This window comes from Phlebotomus argentipes, unplaced genomic scaffold (genome assembly GCF_947086385.1).
Source record: "Phlebotomus argentipes unplaced genomic scaffold, Phlebotomus argentipes genome assembly contig_2, whole genome shotgun sequence".
Classification (NCBI taxonomy): Eukaryota; Metazoa; Arthropoda; class Insecta; order Diptera; family Psychodidae; genus Phlebotomus; species Phlebotomus argentipes.
The window spans coordinates 10217761-10235066 of NW_026776162.1; the positions used below are offsets into that span (position 1 = coordinate 10217761).

Here is a 17306-nt window from a genome sequence, read left to right on the forward strand (position 1 = left end):
CATCTTCCCAAAACCTCTCGCCGCCAAATGGCAGAGAGAGAGAAGTTCTGCTTCTCCACAAGATCTCCGAAGGTTAATGAACTGCATGTATTTTCGATCTCTTCCCATCCCTTTTCCACTCTCATCCGGCCACGAGATGTGCGGCGGAGAGTTTCTCTGGGATTTTTCTGCCTCTGCGGGATGTGTTTTGCCTCGCCGTCACTCCTGGGCGTGTTGGAGCGAGAGGGAAAATTGTGCAGCTCAATTGACGGAGAGAAAAGACAGAGAATTCTGCCTATTGTGCGCGGGAGGATGATTTTTCTTATTGTAGAGTGCGAGATCGTCTGGCGTGGGCGACGAAAGGGGACAACGACAAGCAAGAATTCATTCATTATCATTCAAATGGTACTTTGTCTCTTGAGGAGAGTGAGAAAACCGCAGAACTGCCGGTGAATTCAACTCTCTTTCTCTTGGGAGGATGCAGAAAAAGTCGGAGGGTCTCAATAATACCGCGCAACGCATGTTTAAATATTTAGACTCGCGGTATGAGAGAAAACAGGCATTTTTACTGTGTGGATTTAAAAATATGCATTTTCCAACTCTTTTTTGCCTCTCCGCTTCACGGCATCTTCATCCTGAAACTCACCGAAGAAGTATTTACACGATATGCGCATCAAATCACCGAAAATGGCGGTTTAAAAGAGTCATCAAGCAAACACAACAGACCGAATTGAAAGGGTTGAATGCAGTTTTTTACTGCGACACAGCTAAAAATTTGAATTCTAGGCGCATGAATAGGGGAAAAAGGTGAGAATGATGTGAAATAAAAACTCGCCGAATATGTCTGCCACCCTCGCATGATGAATTATTGCTGGTGCTTCGTGTCTCTGTGGCGGAGGGACAACAAGTCAAGGCTTGTAATTGAAGAATTTTCCGTGAATTATTGATAGAATGCCACCCACTTTCGCTTTCTTCACCAAATTTCAGCCGCCAGAGAGAAATCACCCCCCGAGGCGGGCGCTTTTCTTTTTTCGGCAGTGGGTGGCTGGGAAAAAGAACGCCTCATGTCCATCAGACATCTGCTAAATTGGACGAAACTTCCAGTATATCAGTCACCCACTTAGCGTATTAAAAATGAGTTCAGCCCGTTGTCCTGGAAAACGGTGCGTGAGGAAGGACGAAAGCTCAGAAGCTTCGCCAAGCGCTCACGCCGGTGAGACAAGACATCGTGCGACCTGTTACACTACAGTCTCTCATGATCTGAAGAGCAGAGAAAATTCTCCAATATTTTCACATTCACTCTACGTACGCCTTTCATAATAAATTAGATATACGGTCAGGTGGACTTTCTCATCCCCTTTTCCAGGTCCTTTTTTCAGCGCCTCGCACCACAGCCTTTGGCCAAAGGTCCCTTCGAAGGCCCACTGGCTTACTTTCTCCTTGCCAATTCATTCAATATTCATGATAATTGCGTAGAATTCTTTATCAGCCACCCTCATGAACTTTTTTGGCCGCTTCTATTGTTCGCCATCGCGCCCATTATCGCGAGTCCGCGCGACCGCTGCGGGGGGAGGGGAATTGATTGGAATTATGGGTTTAGCGCGGTGGTCACTTTGCTGGCCGAGGGGTGTGAGGGAGCCACAGAGAGAGAAAAAAACCACCCCTTCATCCAAATGGGTTTGGGGAGCAATTTTCCCTCATTTGATGTGGCCAAAAAAACACATCGATGGCGATACACTTTGTCTTTTTGTGCGTGGAATAAAATGGGATGGCTTATGACTATTTTATAAGTTCCAACTCTATCGAGCGGTTGGAAAAGTTGTCGAAATTTTGATAGATTTTCCTTCGCTGGGTTGGTGAAAAAAATGCCACATACTTCTTCACTTGGTGGAATACATTGCAATGACACACTTTGAGGGCTTTTATCGTGGGTTTTTCTGTGCACCACAAAGTTAATCCGGCAGTTTTTTCTGCCACTTGTCGAAATAGTAATTGCAAGGCGTTCAGACTGATGAGCAGCAAGTGTTTTGTCTGTTACAGAGAGTTATCCCAATTCTGACACCAGTATCAAGGTCAAGATTGAGGAGAATTCAAGAATTATGATAATGAAATCAAGACAGAGACGAGAATCTGACTGTATTCGGTAACTTTTGAAGAAGAATGACGTCTTCAAGGTCAGAAAAAAGTTAGATAACCTCAAAAACTTAGTTTTGACATTCAAAAAACAGTTTATTTTTTTTACTGAGTAGGTTTCTTGATGCTGAACTTGATATTAGGCAGAGAATCGTTGCATATTTCTTAGCTGTTTTCCATTGCAAACAATCTTGAGATTGCATGTCTCCAAAGCGCCTTGTCACTGCGAACATGAAATAATAGCAATGAGCATATTGCGAGTGTCCCAAATACAACCTTCCACGTGTTGCTTACGTGAACTTTGCAGTTTATTATTTTATCGTTCACTTTGTAATGCGTTTCGTTCTATATTTCCACCACTGTGAAAATAAGAGTGTCGCACATAAAAATCCCGGTGAACTGAATGACTTTGGCGGATAGAAAACAGCACAATTTCTGCGCGGAGAGGCAAGAAAGAAAAAAGATGAGATGAAGAAAGGTGAGCTAATGATGCTTCCAAATGGGGAGATAAAAATTAATACGTGGTGAGCTGTAAAAGGTGGAAAAATGTTCATTGATTTCGAAATGAAAGTCTTATCACACTATCAGGAATGTGTGTGACTGTTTTTTTTTTGCTGCTCCACATTTTGAGACGACTTTTCCAGGCACAGTTTGAGTGCTGCCAACGAGCATTTTGCCCACCGCATGAGACTCATTATTTAAATTGACTAAACGCACCGCAATCAGAATGATTACCGGCAATTAATTATTACCTAATTCTCAATTCACTTAATTTCCACACCAACTCACATTGCCTCCGTCCGTCGGAGTTTTCCCGGAGTGGCTTTAAGGTTTTCACAAACTATAAACACCTAAACAGCAATTTACTTCGAGTGTCTTCCAGGAATCCAGCGCGCAATTTGTTGATGAGTGGCAAATTTTCCAGGGCAATTTCAGTGCATATTTTATGCACAAAAGTATGAGGAAAATTCTAACAATTCTCTGATGGAGATTTAAGAGATGGAAAATTGAATGTAAAATTACCTCAAGCGGGGTTGTTGGATGTTTGTTCAAGATGGCTTTTTCAGACGTCTGTGTTTACAGTGTGTTGCGCTCTTGCATAAATAAAACACACACTGAGAAAAGGGGTTTCAAACTCCTCAACCTTTTTTCCATGCCTCGGAAAAAGGCGTATTTATCGAAACACCTTTTTTTCTTCTTGTATGTGGAGTTTTTCGGGCAAATGGAGCGATGCGTCTTGCGACTGTCGATGAAAACTCTCACCGATTCCATTTAAAGCAAATAAACAGGTCCATCTTTTCTGGGACTCGATGCAAATGGTGTGGGAGCCACACTGTCACATTCTATCTGCCATTTCTCATTAATTACAATCACCATTTGTCCCATTTTCCCTCCCCATGAATAAATAATAATGCTGGACGGAGGAAAAAATTGAGACTGTCAATACTCAGCGCATTGTGAAATGTCTCTCTTTCTCCTCAATATAATATTCTTCAACCCATCAATTTGGCCAGTTTATGCGCGTTTTGTGCACAGCTCAATCGATGCGAATGACTGGCGGCCAATGGGAAATGTACCCATGAGAGCAGAGTAATAAAAATGTGAAATTAATCTAACCCATTTCGGAGCGCGCGCTTTGGATGCTATTGCAAAACATGTGCGCCAAATGGCTCCACAATCGCTAAATTGCCGATGTGGACACCCGAAATGGGACACTCATTCGCGGAGGGCAGCGCAGAAGCAGTCGATCACTCACAAGATCATTCACACCGAGTCGCCAAGGGGCCGCTCATTGAGGCTTTCAAGACGTTTAACTATTCAGTGAGATGCGGGAAGCCAAAGGCTTAAGAAATCACGAAGAATGAATGCTAAATGATAACTTGAAGATAAATTGTGTTTTATGAAAGCTTTTCAGCAAGTTCATTATCATTTAGGTTAGAGGATTAGACAGATAGAAACGTATTAAGTTAATTTTAAAATTCAATGTTTGTTCTACAAGAAGAATTACTTTTTTCTATTCAAAAACAACCCATGTTTGTTTAAATTAACCCCTAATTTTTCTTGATTTGACCCTAAGTTTTACTTTGTGCGTAAAGAACCTAAAAAGCAAGGTTAGGTACAATAAAACAGGTATTAAAACCAACTAGATCAACTACAATAGCAATATCTTAAGCCTAATCAACCTAATAAAGCTGAAGATAGAAAGAACCTTTAAATATTTAATAGAAATATATTTTGTATTTGTTATGAAGCATTAACTCTGCAGGAAATATTGAAAAAACATTGATTTTCTACCAAAGAAGGCTTTTTTCACTCAGATAAGTGTTCTTCTTAAGTGGTAAGAAAGCCAATTCGTCATGAAGATGTCAGTCTGTCCCCAAATCGACTGACCCCCCTGAGCATAGCGCATATGCGGGACTTCCTCTCGCTCCGCGATGCCCAAATGCTGGGCAAATGCTGAGACATGGTTGGGAAACTTTCGCAAATATTTGCTGCTTTGCTGGGTGAACTTTCGGCCGCCCATCGAGAGGCCTCTCGAGGAGCTTTTTAGCTTCTTGCTCAGCACTTTGTGTACACGTGTGCGACCCAGTTGGGAATGCGCGATGTGTGCATATTTATTGCACGTGGCGACGACCTCTGGATATGTCTTGGAGAGCGCGGCTAACAAAATAGCATTAATTTTTCTATTTGCTCGCCGTTCGGTGCACGGCCCACACATTCCTCTCGCGCGCTGCCGTTTCGTGAAATGGGCCCGCAAGTGGCAGTGTATGAGCGCACTGAGCAGTGTGGGTCTGGTGAAAATTCTGGGAGGCCATTGACACCGCGAGCCCCGAATAAAATACGCACAAAAATCGTAATAATAAGGCACACACCGTCGCTCTATCGTGCATTTTTATCGCCATGCGACGCGTGTTGGGCTGAGGGCAGACCTTTTTTTCTTTATCTGAAAATGTGTGTGCCTCTGTGTGTGCGGATGGAAATCCCTGAAGAGCCGCGAAATTTTCCACAAAAAGTGCCGGGAAAAGCGGCAATTTATGCTGGGAGCGCGCGGTTCGCCATGTGGCGTGTTTCGTGTACTTTTCAACGATGAATTAAGACCACGCACAAATTCACTTTGGAGCCACCGAATTCCTCTTGGTCTGGAGAGGCGCTTTTCAGCGCGCGCCACGCCAATGCAGAATATGCCATCCATCCCACATTTCATTCCCTGCACTGATTGGCGATTTCCTGTAATTTCTCTCCAAGGAATTGACCAACACTCTTGCAAATTGGCAGTCATTTCCTCTGCCCTCAGCCAATATACAGAGAAAATCGTGAGGCGCGAAATGCAGTTTTTTCTCTCTGTCCGGGAGGGCGAAAATTGAGGGATCCGGAAATGGATTATCTGTCGAAAATTCCCCCCAAGCGATCAATCCTGGGCGAGAGTGCGAGTTTGGCCTTTGGTCTCTGCACCAATTAATGCCATAACGAGCGCGAGGGCCCGGAAAAGAGGGCCTGCTTAATCTCGGTGTCAAAGTGGACAGAGTGAGAGAGAGAGAGGGAGAGTGAGAGTTGAGTTCAATATCCGCAGAATTGAGCTGCCATTTGGCGGACTCTGAGACCCTCCGCCTCTGGCCGCGCTGCAGCTCGCGCCCGAGCCACGAAAAACAGCGGCGATAACAATATTTGTTCAATGCGCAAAGCTGATGGAATATCTCGGCTGTGGATTAAAAAGTCGATCAAGTGGCGCAACAGCAATTTCTCAATTTTGATTTGCCCCTCCCTGGGCAGGAATGTGCGCGCCCCAAAGCGCCCCGAGTGTCCACCGGCGGCAATTGGCTGCCCAGCGCGCGATGATTAATGTAAAATTGCGCGAGAATTGCACCCGTGCGCAACAAAAGGCCCGATTTGCGACCGGTCAAATGCGCCTCGAGGCGCTTGGAAAGGTGTCGATAGGAAAATTACATTTATCCACAGCGATATTGCATCTGCACACAACACAAGTCAATTTTGGCCATCGCCACCGAGTTCCGTGAGTGGGATTTTTACGCAATTCACCTCTCTTCGACCTCGAACCACTCTTGGAATCGCTGGGTGAAAAACAATGGCCAGACTGTGGTCGAAGGGCCTCAGCTTGAGGGCAGCACAAAAGCTGTGCGGCTTTCGAATATTTGCAAAATAACAGCCGCGAATGAGGAAAACAGAGATGGGAAAAAAGAGAGATTTGTAGTTGTTATGAAATGTTAAATATTCAGTAAATAAATCATGGCTGAGGATTTTGCATGTTGGAAAATTTCAATGAAAGATATTATAAATGAAGAAAAATGAACCAGGGAAGAGTGGGGAAAATATGATTAGAAGTTATTTATTACAAAATTACGCATAAGAAATTCCAGTTGCTCTTCAAGGAATACTTCAAAAGTAAGTAAATTTTAGTAGAAATTCAAGATTCGAAATTTATTTTCAAATCTACAGTACAGACACGAGACACATGTGACTGGTCACTAGTTAGTCCGCGTAATTGTCACATCACAAGCACAAATCTGCACTTGCGATTCAAATTTGCCTCCGGAGCGCTTTCTTAGTCTTAAATGAGTGTTTTCCATGTAGAAATTTCCCTGTTCATGCATCTTGTGAATTTTTATCAATCATTTCGGTATTTCTGTGCACAATAGCTCAACAGCTCTCTATTTGCTGGTCAATTTCTGCCGTTCATACTTTCAAATTTTCTGCATATGAGCGTAAATTTCCGAGATATTTCAGGCCTAATCGCAGGCGTTGTTTTAAATAGACGCGTCTGTCTTAAATGGCTCCCTTTGGAAGATAGCGAATGTCCACTGACCGCAATACTGGCGCAAGTGGGTGTGACTTTCTCCGCCGTCCGAAGTCGGCGATTGAGCAAACACCATCGGTTTTGTCGAATTTCCACCAATAATCCCCCGATTCCGCGCGATAAGGGCGCCCGTGATAAGCGCGTTGTGCACATGCAGCGCGATGCCATTGACTCTCTCGGTGCGCTAAAACAAATAAAGCTCATCAGAGTTTCTTTTTATCTCGCCAACCACACACGGAATGTTTGCTCATGTACAAAATGCACTGTGGGCTGGAGAGGAGAGAACTTTGTCTCCTGGGCGCGCGTTCAAGCTGCTAAATGTTGCTCTCGTGGGGGCTCAAAATGCATGTTGACTCGCGCGCGCGCCAGGACACTGACCTCAGTTTTTTCCTTTCTTGCCTCCACGAACCCCCAATGCAATAAATTCCCGAGCTCCAGTGTAAATATTATGAAATTATCGCGCCTCCAGAGCGAGAAATCACGGTTAAGGAAGCGCGCGCGGCATTAAATTGAGGTGTTTATTCTTAGAAACAATCCTCGCGCGGGGTCTTTTGTGTGTCCCAGGAACTCTCTGGAAGATCTCTCTGTGTTCACTCTTTCCCGGGAAATTGCATGAAATCAACTGTGGTGTTATTCAGCGGAAAAGCCATTCGAAATATCGCGCTGAACGCGCGCGATCAAATAAAATTATCTCCGCGTCGTAAAAATTTCAATTCATCTGCCCGAAATGCAGAAGTTCTATTGGGGAAAATTGAGTCAAGTACATTCACCCGCGATAATTCAACAATTCTCGATGACAAACCCGCACTTTCCATATACCACAAAATTGGCCCTCAAGTGACTCATCAGCTCAACAAGAGAGAAAGAGAGACTTTTTCTCTCCACAAAGTCGAGAAATTGCACGCGGTTTTTCCACGGAAAATCAATTTCATATGCTGAGCAAATTGAAAAATTCCACCAGTAAATTCACCCCGAATCCGCAATGCACATTTTTATTGGCACATTACAGCTTAAATTTCCCAGAATTCATCGATTTTCCACAGTCAATTTTCCAACCCCATTTTCTCCTCTCTTTCCGCGCGGTTCACATTTTGCGATTGCTCATGTTTCGCGTGCGATAAATTGCACACAGAAATCGACCTCGTGGTGAACAACAATTGATCCCCTTTCAAGCGCTGCGCGGGGTGGTTTTTCCTTCTCACCTGTTGCTGCCCCGGGAAATTCACATGATGTGTGTGTGTGTGTGTCTGTTGGGGCGCGACAATTTTGCAGAGGAGCACAATTAGAGGCGCTTGTGAAATATTGCGCAGAATGTCATGTATTGACGTGTGAAAGCATTGGGAAAGGGTGCAATTTTCTCACCCTTTTTCCCTCTCTCACTCGCCTGTGAAAATATGTCATTAGCCATCTCTGATGGTGGTTTTGCGATTCTCCAACTGATAAAAGCAATGCGGCGCACACAATTAATGGAAATTCCGCATTTGCAGCCCGTGTTTTTCCCTGGGAAAATAAACTGACAATCCTCGAAGCGCCGCGCATTAAACGGATGACACAATATTGATTGCGCGGATTAATAATTCCCGCGGGACACTTTAGGGATTTTCATTAGTGTAATTGCGCGCAGAGCTTTGCCAATTTCGCTGAATCGCGCGCGCGGCCACTCGCGAGCCGCGGGGCGGGCGGCGGAGTGGTGCTTGATGGATTGCTATTAAAATTGGCGACTCGGTGGCTCGCGTGGAAATTGGTCAGGTGGATGGAAAAATGCCACAACAATCCGAATAAATTGCCACCCAGGGCGAGTCTCGCCCCTTTCCACGCGCCAAATGATAGTCTCGCGGTCAGTCGGTTTTGCACGCGAATTTCTATGTCAATTTCCCACGGAATTTCCACCCCAAAAGGGGGCGGACAAATTGCAGGGAATTGTGGTACGAATATTACCAACTTTTCGCAATTTACTGTACAATTCGAGTTGATCAGAAATTCCCGTTTAAAGTAATTTGAAAAAACGAAAGAGTTTATCTAAGAAAAAAATTTCCGAACATGATTGTCCTTGGCTAAGAAAAAGTCATAAAAGAGAAGCAGATCGATTAGAGGGTTTTAAGAAGATTATTTATTAGTAGTTTTTGAGTTATTTATGGTTTTTTTTTTAGAGTTTTTTGACAATTCGCATTAAGAAAATCACGGAAATGAAATTTAAAAAATATTTTTAGAGCAATGAAAAGAATAAAAATTAAACATTTGTGTTACTTTTTCGATGATTAAAAATTCCCTTCAATGACGTCCTCAATCTTGTAATCAATTCACTCACTTATTAATGGAGAATTTGCATGATGTTCTTCTGTGCAGTGATTTTCCCCCTGAAATCCTTCGGCAAGACTTTTAGTGCAATTGTTGTGTATTTTTTATGAGTCCTCGCAACGTCAGTCGATCAAAGCAAGATAATTTCACGACAAATTTCGCATTCTCTCGTGAATATTTAATGCTCTGCCGTCGACTTGGTGGCGAATTGAGAAATTGTTACTTGTGTGCCATCGCTCAATTCATTTTCCAACTAATAGGGCTCAATTTGCCACAATGCGCCCCTATCAGAGGGGCGTCAATTGGTTGGCTGATTAATAAATTCATCCCATTCATCCGGAATCTGCGAGGAATTGATTTCCATCGTCTCATTTGCCATCCCGGAATTGATGAGAGACAAATAGACAAAAATTCCACTGGCCATTAGACGCCCGCAGAGAATGCAAATGCACCGGATTCGGTGTTCCCACGGATTGCAAGAAGGAAATTCGAATCGTGCGCTGGTGGCGCGCAAAAAAGCTGTCATTGTGCCTCCCGCATTTTTTGACAACTCGAGCGCGCGCTCGCGTTCGAATGGAAATTGCGGGAAAATGTGTTTTTTGGCAGCAATAATCACTCCCTGGCTGCTGGATGGATGACAAAAAAGTCGCGGTGACTTAAGTAAGTGAATGCAGTGCATGCGGGCATATTTATTGTTGGCTGAATTGAAGAGCGAGAGAGAGAAGAAAAAGAGTCTCGATTAATTTAATTGACTTCATATTACGATAGGTCGTGTTATAAATGAAGATAATTGAGCTAAAACCGAGTTTCATCCAATGAAAGTTATCATTTGGGACTTTTATTGTTGTTTTTTCTCCACGATAAGTGCTTTTTTCTCGCCTCTCGATTAACTTCCATTGTCCGTTGAATTTGAAATGCCGCCATGCGATGCATTTAAGGTGTTTCCTTTGCAGTTGGTGGGTTTGGGTGAAAATAAACAATCTAACCTCACTTTCTGGCGCTGAAAGTGTTTTCGTCAGAGTTTCTGGGGGAAAATGAGCGAGGAGAAGTCTCTTGAGGAGTTGGCAGTGCTGGTGGCGGAAAAAGTGAGTCTCGCGGAGGATCTGCTGAAGACATTGTCCTCTGTGCGACATGTCGACGGCGTGGCGAAGCTGGAGAAGAAGATCAGTCACGAAATGAGCTTCCTGCGCACGGTGAGTCAGTTGCTGTGTGGCAAATCTTGGACTTCCACTGACCCATCTTCCCTCCTGCAGCACCTGAAGAACTCCACCATCGTGGAGAATCACATCCTGTGCACCAATTTGACGCACTACGAAGTCGTTGTGGCTGTTTTAGCAACGTGCAAGTCTGCCAAGCAATTCGACTTTCCACTGGCGTCCGGAAGCAGAAGAACGCCGCTTCGGGTGGACATTGTCTGTGACAAGGGAATGTCGTGGCTCAAGATCTTCGCGCGCAAGAGCAAATCCATCAAGGATGCCGCCTCTGGCCAGGGAAAGTATGGCTCCAAGAGCATTCTCGATCATGCTGATGAATTTCTGGAAGTTGCATCGGAAAATCCCATCAACTTCCGGAGACCAACGATCTACTTCGTGTGTTTGCATCCGCTGGACGACGGGCTGGTGTCGGAGCTGCAGAAGAAGGGAATTGTTGTGAGAAATTTCACTCCCGGACAAGAGTTTTCCACCGAGGAAGCGAAGCAATCGCATTCGCTGCTCAATCTCGATATTACAACACTTCTCTGCCACGTGAGTTCCCAGACGAATGGCAGCTGCTACTGGGAGTTCCACGAGGCCATCCTCACTGAGCAGGCGAGATCTGAGCGGAAGAATCCGCTGAAGGCGATCCTGGAGAAGTTCTTCGAGGGAAAGCGACTGATTTGCTGTGAAACGGCTGCGAAATCCTTCCGGGAAATTGTGGATCTCTTGGGCGGTCCGGGTGAGAAGGAGCGCACGGAGGAGCTCATGAGGAGAGTAGAAGTGCTGCCGGATGTCACGGAAATCCCCGAAAAATGGAGAAATCTGCAGATCAGAGGGAAAATCAAGCCGAGAAGCTTCCAGATCTTCATCTTCGGCATGTTCCACAATGCTCTCACTGTCACATCGAACGAGGGATTCATCCGCGCTGTGAAGACTCAGGAGGGCATCGAGATTCCCGCTTACATCCACGAAGCTCGCGCTCTGACGGAGCTCAAGGAGAAAACGGCGAAGAGAGTTTCTGATCCACGATAACTTTGTGATTTTTAGCGCGCTAATGAAGTGATGTGAAGTTGGCTGCGAAACTGTGTTTTCCTTTTTGCTTGGGTTTATGCCTCGGCTTATAAGTTGTATTTATTCGCGACAGGGCGCAGCACTTGACGGCTTTCTCACATTTCACAACCTCACTCTTCGTCATTTAGCGCGTGAATTTTCTCGTTTTTCCTCATTATTTTCCCAATTTCCTCGTGAGTTTTTCATTTGGGACGAAAGTCAGTAAACAAAGTGATGAACAGGAAGAACAAGCAGTCGCAGGAAACTTCGCAACAGCGTACCATGAGATTTCTCAGAATGTCTTTGATAATTGCTGAGAAGAAAGTGGAGATGCTGAAGAAGCGCAATGCAGAGCTCAGGAAAATTTACAAGCGAAGCTGCAAAGTCGCGGCACAGCGTAAGTGTCATCCCAATTCCTAGCTTTCCTGTTTTGAGATTTTCCTTTTTCCAGTCAATTCATTGCACTTCGACCAGCTTTTCAACGATTTTGAAGACAATTCTCCGCCGATGGATGTTCGCGCTTACGAGGAATTGGCCACCAAAATGGAGGCGAAGGTCGCTGAAGTCGAGAAATTCGTGAAACAGTTCAAGGAAGAAATTGAGAGACTGGAGAAGATGGCTGTTGATGACGAGGAAGAAGCACAAAGCGAGATGAATTCTGTGGCTTCTTCCGAACAAGAAGACGCCCAAGTGGCCAGCGAGGCCAGCGCTTCCACGAGCGAGACGGAGACAGAGGAGCTTTTCTAAGGACAGCTTTTCAGAACTTCATTCACTGAATTAATACCCAAATATCTTATGAATTCCCTTTTCTGTAAGAAATGAAGTTCAAATAAAAGTGAAAACAGTTATAGATCAAGTTTAAGATTCCAGCCACGGTGAGGCGCTGAAATCGGTAAGAAAAGGGAGCAGACTGAACAAAATTAGGTGAAAATAGAAAAATCTATGCTCTACTTGTGTTTTTTCTCCATGAAATCCATGCCAATTAATCTCCAATTTCCCATTTCACACAATAAATACTAACTTTGAATATTTCTTTGGCTTCTTTTAACATATTTGGCGCCCTAAGAAAATTCTAATGTAATTACTAATGTTTTTCTTCTATTTTACATTATTTATCTTTGCATATTTTCCAAAGTTCTTATCCGATTGGCAAAGGTGGCACAGATTTGGAAAGGTGATTTTACAGTCTACAATTCTCTAAAACATATTATTTGTATCAAAATACGTCTTCGCCTGTTTTAAGGCGTTTTCACAGAACTTTGAATGACGATTGCAACGAAATTTTTCATTACATTTTATTGATTTTACTCCAAACTATCCTTATCATTATAATTATTCCGTCGTTCAGCTGCTGTGCAAGTGACCTAAAATTAGAAAACTATACACTTTGACCCAATTTTTCAACCCTTACATCCAATATAAAAAGAGAAGAACTGTTACTTGACGTCATTTCAGTGCAAAAAAGCTCGTCTTTCTCGTTTAAATTTGCATGAAATGAACTTTTTGTGTTAGTGTGGACAGAAAGAGGCGGGAAAACTGCATGATTTCTGCACTTTCTGGACGCATTTCCGCGCGGCGACGAGGAAAATTGGCCAAAATGGAAAAGTTTTATTGGTGGAGAAAAAAGACGCGCGGCAGACAAAAGTGGTTTTGACTATGTGTGACGTGGAAGAAAACTTAAGACTATCACTAACTTTCGCTTGGTGGAAAGTTCTTTTCGGGGCCTTTTTTCGCTTACAACCGAGAAAGTATGCAAAGTTTCCGGACCGCGGTCGAATGGAAGTCGGCAATGTAATTGGAATTGGAAGGGAATTGCGATGGGATTTCTTGTGTGTGGGAGGAAATTGGAAAAATTCGCTGAAATATCAAAAGCAAGGGGAAAATATTACGGCCAAAAGTGGTGTATAGATCAGTTTTATATATTTTTGAGTTGATTTTGATCATTTTTACGCCATTATTGGGAAATTCGGTGCAATTTTTGGGATATTTTGCTTGATTTCTTATCAAAAAATTAGTAATTTTTAGTTTAAAACGATATTCTAACTTGAAAATCCCGCCTATTTTTCTGCAAAAATGTTCTGCAATTTGAATAAGTGCCAGAAAAATGTACAAATTCGAGCCTAATTGTCTTCCCCTTGGAAAAGCAACGACGGTTTTAAAGTTACAACCTTGTTATGTAAAGGAAAGAGTTAATATTGGTTTTTTCTCTCTCTCTCTCTCTCTCTCTGTTCTGGGCTTTAATTGACATGACGAAATGTTATTAAAATTGATATTTCAGCATATATTTTTGTAATAAAATCAATATTATGTAGATTGCAATGCAAATTTCTCCGTGATTTTTCAGTCCTTTTTTCCATCGCTCCGCATTTTCCTGCAAAAGTTCTCACGATTCACGCAAATTGGTGGCTCGTGAAATTTATTCAAATGCACAAAATGGCTCAATTAATTGGGAATTGCTGTGCGACAAATGAGAAATGGCCAGACAATAAAATCATTTAAATTTATCCACTCAAAATGCTCTCAACTCGTAAATCTCCGGCAAGTTCAGAAGCGGACGCGACGGAATTAATTATTTGTTAATAATTCAGGTCAGCGCGGAAATCCGTCTGTGGATGTCCGTTGGAAAAAGCGATGGAAAAAGTGTTTACGAGAGTTCTTCGGCAATAATTAGATGGCAGAAACGAGGAAAAGTGCTCATGAGAATTTAACCGGCGTGGAAAGTGATAAAATGAAAAGATTTCCCGTGTCGGGAACGGAAAGGAATTTAATTTTGCAAATTGTAATTAATATTTGGAACAGATATTTAATAATGAACACTCCATTTTCTCACGCAACTCACACACACGCGGCGCACTTTTCCAATGAACGCCCAAAAGGCGGAAGAACACGGCAAATAAGAAGAACTTGAGGAAATTAGGGGTGAAAATTTCGAAGTCATCCGTATTATTTTCATTTGGGAAACGAATGCTGAATGTCTTGTGTTTTCATCTCAATTAATTTTGTTTATTTGACTCTCTAGAATCGTGTCTATTTGAGAATTCTCAGTGATAGCAATGTGAGCTTCTGCATCATTAATTTCAGTGAAAGTTTCACAACATTTCTAGCACTTTTGCTGCTCATTTTCCTAATTATTCCTTGTAGTTCTTCGCGAGGTATTTCAATCACTCGGCGCTTCACCTTTTCGCGTGGGGAAGTGAAGATAGCGTCTCATGAGGAATGAAGTTAAATATTATTTTAAAATCATCATTAGTGCTGAGTTATTGCAGATGGAATGGCGCTCCCTTAGTCAAATATTAACCCGGGAATTGGAGTTGGACGCGATGGCAAAGTGGAGTGGAAGGAAAATTAATGAATCCGCTCCCGATGCTGAGGAAAAAGCCGAGGACGCAGAGGTGAAAATGTGACATTCAGTAAGAGCACTTCATCGTCAAAATTGCCATTCATCCACACACACTCACACACTGTTTGTGGGTGGGCCTTTTTCCCACCGAATTCGCCGCCCGATACAAAGGCGGCCGGGGAGATGAATAGATCCGGAAGCACTTTGCCGAGAGACTCGCCGGAGTTCCGTCTGGCGCTCTTGGTTTGTTTCACGCCGCCTCTGGGGCGTGCAATGCCACACAAGAACTTTATTACCTCGCCATCCACCCCATGTCGAGGGGGCTCGGAGGCTGGGGGGTGCCCCGAAACATTGAGAATGATGGAGAGAAGCTGAAGTGGAGCTCATTTTTCAATGTGCTGATGTGTGTATAACTAATAGTCTTTCTTCCTGCTTGACACACACGCAGGGCGGAGGAAAAAAGCATCCTTTTCGTTTGTTTCACCCCACGGCCACCCACTTTCCCGCCCGCAGCGCCAGTTTCGGCCAGATTGTCCGGCTAAAGTTACAATAATAAAGTGCTCCAGAGCTGAGCACCAGTGCGAATCCCCTTGAATCCCAAGGGGAGATGAATAGGCTGACGTACAAGCTGTACAACACTTGCAGTCGCTTTCAATCATAACTTTCTTGTCTTCAAATCAATCAAATCAGACTAAAAATGCTTTAACACGTCAATGAATTTGATTAGTAGAAATTTTTCTAAAAGTAAACTTAAAGGAAATTCAATTCAAATATTAAACTTCAACATGATTTTTTTTTTTAGGTTATGTGAATCTTTTATGCTGATTTCTCGCCCTGAAGTTTCAGAATCTTAATTTTTTCAGCGTAAATGACAGAATATTGCTAATATTGGAAATTACTTTAATTTAGCAACTTAGTGTCTCTTAAGTTAGTCAAAAAGCGCACATAACCTATAAAAACTTAGTAAAACCAAGATTTTAATACTGACACGGATTCGTACACCATTTCTAACCATGTAATATCTTCACCTTGTCAAATTTCCCCGAAGTGAAGCTATCTTGGCATCTTGAAATTCAGTCGTGAACTTTCAAAAGCGACCTCAACTTTTCATCCTCCATACTTTATATGGCGTCGCGTGTGTGGCAATTTTTCTCCGTCGAGTGTCGTGCGAACGCCTCAAGTGGCTTATTAACCCGCCTGACCTGGACCTAATGAAGTCATGACTCGTGGAAATTGGCCTCAAATCCTCTCCTTTCCGGCGCATGTAATTAATTAGACAGTCCCGAACGGCGAAGACGGAATGACATCAGGTACGAAGGCGATTTATTTTGCATTATGCAGACCTCTTGACGCATTGCCTGGGGCGGGTGAAAAAATGCTACATATCTCGTGCCGAGAGGACGACTATTAATCATCGCACGTGGGACAAAAGCACAACTTCCCATGGCGAGATGACAATTCCTGCGTGGCATATAAAGCGACGAAGGAGAAGTAATCGCCCAATCGACTACGTGACCTTTTCAAATAATTAATAGTCCCTTTGAATGCCATTTTGCCGCCCCTGACCGCAATCTTCCTCCCGGGAAAGATTAATTTCCAGCGGAAGACAATCTTCCCGGACGCAGGACGGATTCCATGAGGCGCCATCAATAAATTGAACATCATTGTGCCCTTTATGGGGCTTTAATCTCTCACCCTTAATCAGTGGAGAATCACTCGATTGCCGATCATATTTGGCCCACTTTGGCACGCTGAGAAATTGCCAAAATGATTTTTTATGGCACTTTAGAGAGCAATTTGATTTTGGGGCTTGATAAGCTTCTTTGGCAAAGAGAGAGCTTTTCGCCACTCAGACTGAAGCTCTGGAATTGTTGAAGGAGTTTATGGGATTTTCAGCTAGTTTTCAAAATTACATTTGACCGCAAAATCACTCTTAATTATGACATTTTAAGCTGTAAAATGTAATTTTGCAAAAGCTCTTCATTTTGCATATTTCTAATAAGCCATAAAGCTTTATTGCCTCGCTTAATCAATGTAAATTTCGTTTGTGTAGAAAGATGATAGAATATATTATTAAAATAACCTGATTAAGGAGAAATCTATAAGGCAGTTGTTGAGATTAAAATGTATTTAATTGTGTCTTTTTCATGCTCAAATATTTGTTATTTCTTTAATTCATAAAGAAAGGTGATGAAAATCTTTACCTTGTTCTTCTGTGTAGCTTTTACATTTCATGACAAGGCATTTAATCAAACTTTCCCCGTCAACGAACCACTCGAATTGCTCCCCACGGGCAGCTTTTCAACCTGATAGGAATCGAAATTAGTGAATTTACATAAATTTATGACGACGACCAAGATTGAGCATCCGAAACATGCGGACAAGAGGGAATGGAATGCTTTAGCAGAAAATATGCCACAGCACTTTTGTTCCGGCGCGCGCTGGAGAGATTTATTAGTTTAGAAGTGTATTTTGAACTAGACAAGAAAACGGAGAG

General features: G+C 43.0%; 2 protein-coding genes across 2 annotated transcripts; both read left to right on the top strand.

Annotated features, from left to right (window-relative positions):
* Positions 1-10178: 10178 nt before the first annotated feature.
* LOC132264612 (UPF0415 protein C7orf25 homolog) lies at positions 10179-11492 on the top strand. Its single transcript, XM_059764866.1, has 2 exons — positions 10179-10416; positions 10477-11492. The coding sequence occupies exons 1-2, from the start codon at positions 10258-10260 to the stop codon at positions 11449-11451; spliced, it is 1134 nt and encodes a 377-aa protein (XP_059620849.1). The 5' UTR covers positions 10179-10257; the 3' UTR covers positions 11452-11492.
* Positions 11493-11590: 98 nt separating this feature from the next.
* Positions 11591-12216, top strand: LOC132264813 (uncharacterized). Its single transcript, XM_059765140.1, has 2 exons — positions 11591-11866; positions 11921-12216. The coding sequence occupies exons 1-2, from the start codon at positions 11704-11706 to the stop codon at positions 12214-12216; spliced, it is 459 nt and encodes a 152-aa protein (XP_059621123.1). The 5' UTR covers positions 11591-11703.
* Positions 12217-17306: the final 5090 nt, after the last annotated feature.